This window comes from Leopardus geoffroyi, chromosome B4, assembly GCF_018350155.1.
Source record: "Leopardus geoffroyi isolate Oge1 chromosome B4, O.geoffroyi_Oge1_pat1.0, whole genome shotgun sequence".
Lineage (NCBI taxonomy): Eukaryota > Metazoa > Chordata > Mammalia > Carnivora > Felidae > Leopardus > Leopardus geoffroyi.
In genome coordinates, this window is record NC_059341.1 from 84,635,828 (window position 1) to 84,648,972 (window position 13,145).

The 13,145-nt window shown below is 43.2% G+C and overlaps 1 protein-coding gene across 2 annotated transcripts; it reads left to right on the forward strand.

Annotated features, from left to right (window-relative positions):
* Positions 1 to 230: 230 nt before the first annotated feature.
* TSFM (Ts translation elongation factor, mitochondrial) lies at positions 231 to 12,818 on the forward strand. Of its 2 annotated transcripts, XM_045464871.1 has the most exons (6): positions 231 to 364; positions 644 to 817; positions 1,423 to 1,551; positions 4,870 to 4,992; positions 9,823 to 9,910; positions 12,242 to 12,818. In XM_045464871.1, the coding sequence occupies exons 1-6, from the start codon at positions 308 to 310 to the stop codon at positions 12,646 to 12,648; spliced, it is 978 nt and encodes a 325-aa protein (XP_045320827.1). In that variant the 5' UTR covers positions 231 to 307; the 3' UTR covers positions 12,649 to 12,818. The 2 variants fall into 2 exon arrangements, with proteins under 2 accessions (XP_045320827.1, XP_045320828.1); XM_045464872.1 differs by lacking the exon at positions 4,870 to 4,992.
* The last annotated feature ends 327 nt before the right edge of the window (positions 12,819 to 13,145 follow it).

Genomic DNA, 13,145 nt, shown 5'->3' on the forward strand with positions numbered 1-13,145 from the left:
GAAAGATGAATGGAAATAAAGAAGCATAAAGTGTTGCCACATGTCTTGGATTGTTATTTTGCGACGACTTTGTCTCACGGTTTGCGTTATTTTCACCGAGGGCGGGGGGGGGGGCGCGGTAATTTCCTTGTGAAATGCAATCGCGGAAAACGAAGCCGAGTTGACGAGCGTGCCCACCCCCGGTCAGCAGGTGGCGCTGTCCTCGCTTATCACGTTGAGGTGGAGAAGTTTGGCCCCGCCGCCACGCCGTAGGCCTGTGGCCTCACCGCTGCTCCGGCCGCCGGAAGTGTGCTCGGGGGCCAGAGAGATGTCGCTGCTGCGGTCGTTGCGCCTCTGCCTGGTCGTGCGGGCCGGGACCTGCCCGGTGAGGGGTCTTGGCCTCGGCACCGTCCCGCTCTCCTTGCACATCTCCCGTGCGCTTGGAACGCACCCTTCCCTTTCTCTGTCCCCCCGTTCGACTCCGTCCCATCCTTCTTCCGACCTCAGTGTTTCTTCGCGGTCCAGTCCCCGGTTGGCTGCCTTTCCCCACCCCCCACCCCGAGCCCCAGTCTCTCCTAAGGTGGCGTCCCTGCTGACGTGCTTTCGGCCTCCCGGAGCTGCTGGCTGCTTCCTGCTTCTCATACCTTTCTTCTCACCCCTGCAGGCGGGGCCCCTTCAGCTTCAGTCGTCTCAGCCCAGGCACACATTTCACACTGGGCCCAGGTTGGCTTCCTCGGCCTCCAGCAAGGAACTTCTCCTGAAGCTGCGACGAAAAACAGGCTACTCCTTTGTGAACTGCAAGAAAGCTCTGGAGGCTTGTAGCGGGGATCTCAAACAGGTGTGGGGGAGGGGGACGAGGGGAGCGGGGCGGGGTAGTAGGGCCTGACCTCAGTGTCTCAGAGGGGTGCTGCCAGGGACCAGTAAATCAGACCTGCTGCCCAGTGACCCGTAACGGCACAGCTCTAGATAGGATTCTGGCTTAAAATGACAACCTCACCCTTTTACTGCGTTTTGGCCCTAGAAGCAATGAGCTCAGGATCCCACGGTTAACAATCCGTATTCCAAGCACGACTGCTGTGCTGTTTCCTGCTGCTTGGAGCCGACAGGGCTTGTGTGGGCTTTGGGAGTCAGACCCACCAGGACTTAAACCGTTATCTTGGACACCTTACTTAGTCTTTCAGAGTTGCATTGTTCTTGTCTGTATAATAAAAATGCTATTGTCTGCTCCATAGGGTTGTTGTGAAGATTAAATTTATCCAGAGCACCAGGTGCTGGTGCTGGTATTTGGCAGTCGGTAGGCTGCCAGTAAATGATAGACTACTTTAGTTTCCCATTATAGGGTTGAAGAGAAGCAGAAAGAATCAGGGAACCTGAACATACCGTAGAGCCCCTTTCAGTTCTAAATTCTGTGACTCCGTCATCTGCCCTGTTTTCAATTTATAGGCAGAGAGCTGGCTCCACAAGCAGGCCCAGAAGGAAGGCTGGAGCAGAGCTGCCAAACTCCATGGCAGAAAAACTAAAGAAGGTCTGATTGGGCTACTTCAGGAAGGAAACACAACTGTATTAGTAGAGGTGAGTTGTCCGAATTCCAGAGACCAGGAGCACTTACCTCTTGGGTGTGAAGCTTTGTGGTAGATACTTTGCATTCTTTTTTTATTATTTTATATTGTTTTTCTAATTTACATCCAAGTTAGTTAGCATATAGTGCAACAGTGATTTCAGGAGTAGATTCCTTAATGCCCCTTGCCCACATAGCCCATCCGCCCTTCCATGACCCCTCTAGTAACCCTCTGTTCTCTGTATTTAAGAGTCTCTTATGTTTTGTCCCTCTTCCTGTTTTTATATTATTTTTGCTTCCCTTCCCTTGTGTTCATCTGTTCTGTGTCTTAAAGTCCTCGTATGAGTGAAGTCATATGATATTTGTCTTCCTCTGAGTGGCTAATTTCGCTTAGCATAATACCCTCTAGTTCCATCCACGTAGTTGCAGATGGCAAGATTTTGTTCTTTTTGATTGCCGAGTAATACTTCCATATATATATATATATATATATATATATATATATATATATACCACATCTTCTTTATCCATTCATCCATCGATGGACATTTGGGCTCTTTCCATCGATGGACATTTGGCTATTGTCGATAGTGCTGTTATAAACTTGGGGGTGCATGTGTCCCTTCGAAACAGCATACCTGTATCCCTTGGATAAATACCTAGTAGTGCAATTGCTGGGTCGTAGGGTAGTTCTAGTTTTAGTTTTTTAAGGAACCTCCATACTGTTTTCCAGAGTGGCTGCACCAGGTTTCATTCCCACCAGCAATGCAAAAGAGATCCTCTTTCTCTGCATCCTCACCAACATGTGTTGTTGCCTGAATTTTTAATGTTAGCTATTCTGACAGGTGTGAGATGGTATCTCAGTGTGGTTTTGATTTGTATTTTCCTGATGATGAGTGATGATGTTGAGCATTTTTTCGTGTGTCGGTTGGCCATCTGGATGTCTTCTTTGGAGAAGTGCCTATTCATGTCTTTTGCCCATTTCTTCACTGGATTATTTGTTTTTTAGGTGTTGAGTTTGATAAGTTCTTTATAGATTTTGGATACTAACCCTTTATCTGATATGTTGTTTGCAAATATCTTCTTCCATTCTGCCGGTTGCCTTTTAGTTTTGCTGATTGTTTCCTTTGCTGTGCAGAAGCTTTTTATTTCGATGATGTCCCAGAAGTTCATTTTTGCTTTTGTTTCCCTTGCCTCTGGAGATGTGTTGAGTAAAAAGATGCTGCGGCCAAGATCAAAGAGATTTTTGCCTGCTTTCTCCTTGAGGGTTTTGATGGCTTCCTGTTTTACATTTAGGTCTTTCATCCATTTTGAGTTTATTTTTGTGTATGGTGTAAGAAAGTGGTCTAGGTTCATTTTTCTGCAGGTCGCTGTCCAGTTTTCCCAGCACCATTTGCTGAAGAGACTTTCTTTATTTCATTGGATATTCTTTCCTGCTTTGTCAAAGATTAGCTTGCCATATGTTTATGGGTCCATTTCTGGGTTCTCTATTCTGTTCCATTGATCTAAGTGTCTGATTTTGTGCCGGTACCATACTGTATTGATGATTACAGCTTTGTAATACAGCTTGAAGTCCAGATACTTTGCATTCTTAAAGAAGAGATCTAAAAGGTTGCTGGAATTAAACTGTTGTGGGGCACCTGGGTGGCTCAGTCGGTTAAGCATCTGACTCGATTTCAGCTCAGGTCATGATCTCAATGATCTTGTGGGTTCGAGCCCCAAGTCGGGCTCCACACTGACGGAGCAGAGCCTGCTTGAGATTTTCTCTCTCTCCCTCTTTCACTGCCCCTCCCCCACATGCATGTGTGTGCTCTCTCTCTCTCTTTCGCTCTCTCTCTCAAATAAGTAACCTTAAAAGGAAAATAAACTGGTGAGACCACAGTTACTGTGAATTCACATAAGTGTAGAAATGCACAGGTGTGTTGACAATTAAAAGCCCAGCAGTCAAGAATATTATAGATATCCCTCAGTTTTCAAAAGCTTGTGTTACACACCCTGCTTTTACAAAAGACCTATATTTGTACCTGTTTTTGTTTTTTGTTAACCAAAGGAAATCTAAAGAGTACTTTCACTTTTATGAAAAAGGGCAAAAAGTGAGAATAGCATTCAGTGTTGGATTTGCACTGAGCCATTAAAGAGGCAGGGGATACTGTAGCAGTGAGAGTTGCCCCACCAAACTTCTTCCCCCATGAACTATACTCAGCTTCCAGCCACCACAGCTTTGATTTTTGTGAGCATCTGTGCTTTATGTGCATTTATTTTGTGCATCCATTTCCATATAAATGAATGGTAATTGATTTTTCCGCCTTGTGCCATTTTAGCTTACGAAAGGTTTTATAGGAACACTACTTTTGGATAGTGGGGCAAACCTGTGCTTCTGAATGTGAGTCTCCTGTAGCCTTACACCTTTTCATGGATTGTTTCCTGGAACAGATTTTAAAGCCAGGAATTTATATTAATTAGTTGATGGATAGCAAGTAGCTGGGTTTGTTTTTTTTTTTTTTAACGTTCATTTATTTTTGAGAGAGAGAGCATGTGGAGGAGGGGAAGAGAGAGAGGGAGACAGAGGATCAGAAGCAGGCTCTGTACTGACAACAGAAAGCCCAATATGGGGCTCATACTCACGAGCTATGAGATCATGACCTGAACCAGAGTTGGACATTTAACTGACTGAGCCAACCAGGCGGCCCAAGTAGCTGTTTTAGAGGAGGTTTAGGGGCCTCAATTGGCAAAGAATTAGATGGGGATTAGTATAGAGTGAGAAAAGGAGATAAGCACGCTGACAGCCAAAGTGGTTTGGTGTTGGAGGAGGCTGGAGAATGAGGTGATGAAGGCCTACAGCCACAGGCAAGTAGTGAACTCGTAATGAATCCTTTGGGGACACCATGGAACCATCTTTTAAATGTGTGGGTCATTGCTAATTCACTGGCAGAGCAGGAACCGCTTCATTCAGTTTCTGACTTCAAGCTAGGAGAGGAACTGCAGCTTTAAAATTCTGGGGTCATTAAATGTCCATCGACTGATGAATGGATAAAGAAGATGTGTGTGTGTGTGTGTGTGTGTGTGTGCGCGCGCGCGCATACATACACAAAATGGAATATTACTCGACAATGAAAAAGAATGAAATCTTGTCATTTGCAAGATGGAAATGGAACTGGATGGAACTGGAGGGTATTATGCTGGGTGAAATAAGTCAGAGGAAAAAAATTAAATTCTGGGGTCATTTATTTCTGTCTTGTTGAGCCTGCAACTTGGTTTACTCTGCAATCTTAAGGCACTTTGGGAAACCATCAGTGAACAGCTTACACAGCCATATAACTTTGTTCCCACAGGTAAACTGTGAGACAGATTTTGTTTCCAGAAATATAAAATTTCAGCAGTTGGTCCAGCAAGTAGCCCTGGGCACCCTGTTGCATTGTCAGAACCTAAAGGATCAGCTCTCCACATACAGTAAAGTGAGTTGTGGGGACTGTCAACATGCTGGGTTTGCACACACACCCCTTTCTTTGGGTCTTTGCTGTTCTCTTTTTTCAGACGTTCTCATGGGTCCCTTCCTTGCTTCCTGTCCCTGCTTAAATGTTCTCTCTTTGGAGAGGAGTATTGTTCCTCCTGTTGCTCTATTCCCTTATTTTGCTTCATTTAAAAATTTTTGTTACATATTTACATATTATGTTTTTATTTATTTATATATTGCCTTTCCCAACAGAATGTGAGAACTTGTCTTTTCACTACTGTGTGTCTGGTGAAAGAGGAGTGGGCCCAGCATTTGGTTCGGGCTCATTAAATCTGTGTTGAATGAATGAATGCCAGTGGGGCAGAGTCTGTCAAGTCAGGGGAAGCTTTGTATTCCGAAATCTGGAATGGCCTAGAGAGGATTTCTAAATACAGGTATTGGAGAAGGCACAATTTAGGAGAATAGGCATATTCTTGTCCAAAGAGGATCAGGATGGAATTATATCAGTCTACCTTTGGTTCATCCTTACTATTAAGGCAAAAACAAACCAACTGCTCAAAATAGTTTTTTTATGTTTAGTACCACCTTTTTCCTCCTATTTATCCTTCTCTTGAGAGCTCATAGTAACTGTTAATTGTTACTGGCATTAAATAGTCATTATATGGAAAACCATGTGGTGATTATTGAGTATTGAGTAGATGAGCCACTTGAGCTACAAGTTCTAATTTTTTTTAAAGTGTATTTATTTCTGAGAGGGAGAGAGAGTGTGCACAGGGAAGGGGCAGGGAGAGAGGGAAAGAGAGAACCTGAAGCTCACAAACCATGAGATCATGACCTGAGCTGAAACCAAGAGTTGGATGCTTAACTGACTGAGCAACCCAGGTGCCCCCCCCCCCCTTTTTAATGTTATTTTTGAGAGCGAGAGCGTGAACAGAGGAAGGTGCAGAGAGAGAGGGGAACAGAGGATCCGAAGTGGGCTCTGAGCTGACAGCAGAGAACCTGATGCAGGGCTCAAACTCAAGAACCATCATGAGATCATGACCAGAGCCAAAGTGGGATGCTCAACTGATTGAGCTACCCAGACAACCCATTTTTAACTTTAGTTTTGAAAAACATTCGGACTTACAGAAAAGTTGCCAGTGTTTTACAATAAGCTACTTGTATTTTTATGTAGATTCACCATTTATTAACATTTTGACTCATTTGCTTTATCACTTTTTTTTTTTAAAGCTTATTTATTTGAGTGAGAGAGAGTGCACGCACAAGGGAGGAGCAGAGAGAGAGGAGAGAGAGAATCTCAAGCAGGCTCCACGCTGTCAGGGCAGAATCACAAATCATGAGATCATGACCTGAGCCAAAATCAAGAGTCAGACACTCAACCAACTGAGCCACCCAGGCACCCTGCTTTATTACTCTTTATATACATCTTATTAGTATTATGACTATTTTATTTGATTTTATTTTTAAGATTTTATTTTTAAATAATCTCTACAGTGAATGTGGGGCTCGAACTCACAACCCCAAGATCAAGAGTCGTATGCTCAACTGACTGAGCCAGCCAGGAGTCCCATCAATATTTCAAAACTTTTTGCAAGTATGTTGCAGACATCAAGACCCTTTTCCCCTTGAACACATTGTCTCCTGAAAATGACATTTGTCTATGTAACCACAGTTTAGTAATCACATTTAGGAATTTAAACATTGATACAATATTTTTATTTACATAATATATGATAACATTCATATTTTGCCAGCTAGCAATTTTTTTTCTGTTCCAGAACAGTGCAGTACAGTTGGAATTAAGTGTATTGCAATTAGTTGTATGTCTGTTTAGTCTCCTTTCTTTGTTCCTCAGCCTTTCTTTGTCTTTCATTACATTGACCTTTTTTTCTTTTTTTTTTTTAAATTTTTTTTTTCAACGTTTATTTATTTTTGGGACAGAGAGAGACAGAGCATGAACGGGGGAGGGGCAGAGAGAGAGGGAGACACAGAATCGGAAACAGGCTCCAGGCTCTGAGCCATCAGCCCAGAGCCCGACGTGGGGCTCGAACTCACGGACCGCGAGATCGTGACCTGGCTGAAGTCGGACGCTTAACCGACTACGCCACCCAGGCGCCCCGACCTTTTTTTCTTAAAAGATTCTGTTTTTAAATAATCTCCACATCCATGGCGGGTCTTGAACTTACAACCCCAAGATCAAGAGTTAGCATGCTCTTCTGACTGAGCCAGCCTGGTGCCCCCATTGACATTTTTGAAGGGTTTAGGACAGTACTGCAGAATAATCTTCAGTTTGGGTTTGTCTGATGTTTCTTCATAGAGTATAGATTTTTAGCATGAATATTAAATGCTTATTTTTGAGAGAGAGAGAGACACAGAACGTGAGTGGGAAAGGGGCAGAGAGAGAGGGAGACACAGAATCCGAAGCAGGCTCCAGGCTCTGAGCTGTCAGCACAGAGCCCGATGCAGGGCTTGAACTCACAAACTCTGAGATCACAACCTGAGCCCAAGTCGGACACTTAACCGACTGAGCCACCCAGGTGCCCCTTGGCTGAATATTTAATAAGTTATCCTGAATTTTTCTCAGAATATCATATCAGGAAGCATGTAATGACTGTTGGTCCCATTATTGATGTTAATTTTGATCTCTTCTTGGTTAGGATGTAAAGTTATTCTGTTCCTCTTTGTAATTAACAAGTAATCTGTGTGGGAGATTCTTTGAGACTATGTAAATGTCCAGTTCCCCAAAAACTTACCTGAAAGTATTAGCATCCACTGACTCTTGTCAGGGTCAGTTATTTAATTTATTAAAAAAAAATTTTTTTAATGTTTTTATTTTATCTTTTTTTGAGAGAGAGTGTGAATGGGGGAGGGGTAGAGAGAGAGGGAGACGCAGAATCTGAAGCAGGCTCCAGGCTCCAAGCTGTCAGCACAGAGCCCGACGTGGGGCTCAAACCCACGAACCGTGAGATCATGACCTGAGCAGAAGTCAGACATTTAACTGACTGAGCCGCCCATGCGCCCCATGTCAGGGTCATTTATTACTATGATAGTTGCATAATGGTTATATTTTTAACTCTTTTTTTTTTTTTTTTTTCAACGTTTTATTTTTATTTTTGGGACAGAGAGAGACAGAGCATGAACGGGGGAGGGGCAGAGAGAGAGGGAGACACAGAATCGGAAACAGGCTCCAGGCTCTGAGCCATCAGCCCAGAGCCCGACGCGGGGCTCGAACTCACGGACCGCGAGATCGTGACCTGGCTGAAGTCGGACGCTTAACCGACTGCGCCACCCAGGCGCCCCTATATTTTTAACTCTTACAGCTTCTTTTACATGTATTAGTTTTATCAGTTGGCATTCTACCGTAAGAAAGACTTCTCCCTATGTTTAGTGATTTACTTAGTACTAGCATCAATGCATGGATTATTTTATACAATATGTCGTAATTCATTATATGATCCGTTATTTAGTTTGATGCTCAAATTATCCCTGGATTTGGCCAGTGCAAGCTGGCTGTACTGACCGTTTGAATATGTGCTCATTATTTTCTGAATATGTCCTTACTTTGTGGCATAACAAGATACTTTGGGCCTATGTCATACTTTCCTTGCCCCACCCGTGGAATTGGCCGCTTCTCCAAGGAGTCCTGATCCTTTTTAATGGGGGAATAGTTTTTAGAAACCAAGATCTGGTCATTACATATGCTTATTTCGACTGAGATGTCATTGCTGCTATGCTCTTTCAGCAGACAGATCCAGGAAGAGAGAGAGAGAGAGAGAGAGTGTGTGTGTGTGTCTGTGTGTGTCCGTGTGTATCCTAATCCTGCATCACAGGGTTCTTCCTTTCCTTCCCCCATTCTATATTTGTATCTTTCTTCTCTCACAGTTAGTACACTTGGCTCTTAGCAACTTCAGTTATGTTTACTTGTTTAATACACACTAAATTGCTTTAGAGTTTCTATACCTGACCACTGCAAATAACAAACCTATTAAGGAGTTCAAGATTTCTTTCATCTTCTTTTTTTTGTCTTTACACTTATGTGGTCAAAGGACTATTCTGAAAGTTACTTGGATTAGTTTTTTTCCCCTTTCTGTGAAGTTACGTTATTCGTTTGAAATATAGTCAGTCTTATGTTTCTGTTTAGTCAGTTTCGGTTTTACCTCAGAATTCTCTTTAATCTAATTTTGTTTTCAAATATGTAAAACATTCACAAGATTCTAAAGTTAAAACTGTAATGCACACACACAGATCTCTCGCTATTTTCTCTCCTTTGTACCATATTCTTGTCCACTCCTGTAGATAACCAGTTTCATCGGTTTTTGGTTTTCCTTTACCTTTTTTTGCAAAACTCAGCATATTTATATAAATACTACTTTCTTACACAAATGGTGGTATACTGTACATGTGCTCTTTTAAATTGCTTTTTTCACTTAATACTGTATCCTGGAAATAATCCATAGCAGCCTTTGCAGATCTTTCCTTTTTCCTTTCTCCCAGCAGCATGGTTTTCCACTATGTGGCCGTGCCGTGGTTTATTCAACCAGTCTTTGAGCTTTAACATTTTATGATTGTTTGAAAATACTGTTCTTGGTATCTAGGAAATTACAATTTAAAAAGTTAGGCCAGAGGATGGGATTGGGATGGAATTGGGGGTGGTGCGGTGATAGAATAAAATATTTATAAAAATGGAACTGTTACATCTTTGGCTTATTGAAAACATTCATTTGTATGTAGTTGTCTTAAATCATTTTTTGAGAAATACGCTATTTTTGCCTAGACTCTTGATCATTCAAATAGGACAGAACTGATTCATTCATTTTCTTTATGCGCTAAGGGCTTCTTGAATTCCTCCGAGCTCTCTGAACTTCCCGCTGGGCCTGAGACCAAAGGCTCTCTCAAGGATCAGCTAGCCTTAGCAATTGGTAAGTATTTGTAAGGATTGTGGGAGCTGGAAGTTGAGAAATGGATCTCATGGTATCTTTGGTATTCTCCACACCCAGATCAAGAATCACAAACTCATGTGCCTACATGGGTCAGATACTATGAATGTGGGAAGTGGGTCGTGTTGTGTGGTAGATATTAGTGAGCTGTAGGCTCCCTGAAAAGCTCACGCTCTGCTGAACGAGACCATTACCAAGCTCCAGCCATTTGTTACCTCGGGGTCCCAGTGTGGTCAGAATTTTTAAATTCCTTTAAAAGAATTTAGCTTTGTATGCAAAAATTTTAGTTTTTTGGCTATTTGCTGCTAATCACAATCATTTTCGGCACTGCAGGCCTCACTTTACTGACCAAACTAATAAGCATGTCTTCAGGCAGGGATGGCCTTTGGCACCTTCCAGTTGACTACTACTCTCTACACTGTGGGAGAAACAGTACATCAGAAGTCATCTCACCTTCTTTATGGAGGGATCCAGGAATATTTTTGGGGTGTCGTGTGTAGGAATTTCATCTCTTTTTTAGAACAATCTGATCCTGAATTTGTGAAGGTACGTTCTCTCAGAACCCACTGGCTGCAAGCACCACATCTGGGTCATTGTGCCAGAACGGGTGGGGATTTTGCTTTCTTTCTACATGTCCTTGATGGAAGCAGGGAAGTAGGGATGGGGTTGAGCTTGCTGGGAATTTACTACTCATCCGACGTTTCCAGTCAAGGCATCAATTCTGTTTTTATCAGGTTATCTTGAAGTATGTATAATTCAGTGAGTCACAGATGAGAAACCAGGCAGACAGCTGTGAATGAGACTTATTAAGAAATTCTGGAAGAACTGGGTGTTTCAGCCATGTCAATTTCTGAGAATTAACTGTTGTTTGGATGCTTTGAGTAGGTTTTTTTTTTTTTTTTTTTTTTTTTTTTTTTTTAATGTTTATTTTTGAGAGAGAGCATGAGCAGGGCTGGGACAGAGAGAGGGAGACACAGAATCTGAAGCAGGCTCCAGGCTCTGAGCTGTCAGCACAGATGTGGGGCTCGAACTCACAACCATGAGATCATGACCTGAGCCGAAGTTGGACACATAACCAACCGAGCCACCCAGGCGCTCTGAGATGCTTTGAGTAGTTTTAAGTAGTTTTAAGATTGATTTCTGGATACTCCCCCCTTGAAGACTCTTAGATAGAACTATGGCTAATGCAGGGATATATACCCAGATCCCTTTTGGGGTCTTCTGCTCCTTCCTACCTTTTAGCTTATTTGAATTTCTGTTAGAGACAGGGAAAACTGGAATCATGTTTGTTTGTTTTTTTTGTTTGTTAATAAGTTTTTTAAAAGTTCTTTTTTTATTTTGAGAGAGATGGGGGTGGGGGAGGGGCAGAAAGAGAGAGGGAGAAAGAGAATCCCAAGCAGGCTCCGTGCTGCCAGCGCAGAGCCTGACGTGGGGCTCAAACTCACGAACTGTGAAACCATGACCTGAGCTGAAACCAGGAGTTGGATGCTTAATCAACTGAACAATCCGGATGCCCCATTTTTGGTTCTTAAAAACAACTCTGAATATGTTGCCTTTTTGTTTCTGATGGGAGGAAGTTGAAACTATCTGATGACTTGGGGTTTTGGATTTTCTGGGGCTTTTAGAGTTGTGGACTTTTTCCTGATACAGTGGACGGTGACGAAGAGTTGTCTGTGTCAGTTAACGGTGATTTTCGGAAGGGATGGTAATTTGGAGAGGAAGAAAACTCTTACTTGCTTTGGACTGAGATGTGGGTTTTACTTCCAGCTCTGCTGTGTGACCTTGGGCGGGTAGCTTGAGGTCTCTAAGCCTAAGTTTAAGGTAGTAACAATAGCCCGCATTTGAGTGTCACTGCGTACTAGATACTGTAGTTATGTGCTTTTACATATGTTACTTTGTGTATTTCTCCTAAGAACCTTGCTTTCCGGTTATCTTAAGCAGTGTCCTCTCCATCTTACAGAGGAGGAAACCAAGGCTTGATAAATTAGTAAATGGGGTTATGTCCTTAAGTGGGTTACCTAAGGTCAGATAGCCGGTAAGAGGCAGAACTGTGTGACACCCTAGCCTGTGTTTTTAAATCCCAGGGTGGCACATAGTTGGTGCTCCATAAAGGTGTTCTCTATTTCTCCCACCCCCACCCGCCTACACACCTTTTCCTCTTTCAGCTGCAGATGGTATCTTTCCATCTTAAAGCATTTCCACAGTATGCGTGCAGAGGACTGTCTTCCAGACTTGACCATCTCTATGCATATTTTGGTATGACCACAGTCATTATCTCCTGGAAGTGTGTTATCTGCTTTTGCTTTCTTATAGGGAAACTGGGAGAAAACATGACCCTTAAACGAGCTGCATGGGTGAAGGTGCCAGCTGGGTTCTATGTTGGCTCTTATGTCCACGGAGCAATGCACAGCCCCTCGCCCCACAACCTGGTGCTGGGGAAGTACGGGGCCCTGGTCATCTGCGAGACATCTGAGCGGAGAGCAAACCTCGAAGACCTTGGCCGCCGCCTCGGGCAGCATGTGGTGGGCATGGCCCCTCTCTCTGTCGGCTCTTTGGATGATGAGCCTGGGGGAGAGGCGGAAACCAAGATGTTGTCTCAGCCATACTTGCTGGATCCCTCCATCACATTGGGACAGTACGTGCAGCCTCAAGGGGTGTCTGTAGTAGACTTTGTGCGGTTTGAATGTGGAGAAGGTGAAGAGGCAGCAGAAGCTGAATAGGTTCCAGAGACTTGGCCCAGGAGGAAATGCTTTTTCTTAGCTCCGGACATCGTTATGAAGAGTTGTTTCCTGAGCGTCTTCAAACCCAGAATTTGTTTTTCATTTGCATTTATAATGAAGCGATATACTCAAAGGGTAAAGTTATTAAATAAAATTACATAATAATGAGAGTAGAATCTTTTCCTTGTTTGCATAATGCTGACTTTAGCTTTTCTGTCCTTACTTGTGGGAAGTTGTAGAAAACAACAGGTGGGCTTTATTGAGGTGACCGACAGTGTCTGCGGGGACAGGCAGGTGTAGTCATGCTGCTGCTCCCCCCAGCGTTATCCCTAAAATGTCTGACTCCGTTTATCCTACTGCTTCTGTGACCTGGGACTCTTGTTCTGCTTTAGACTGTGCTTCTATCCTGGAACTTCCCCAGTTACATTACTTCTGCCACATGGATTCCTGGGGAATTGTTGACTCAAACTTGTAGTTGTCTGGAAAATGTGGTTCAT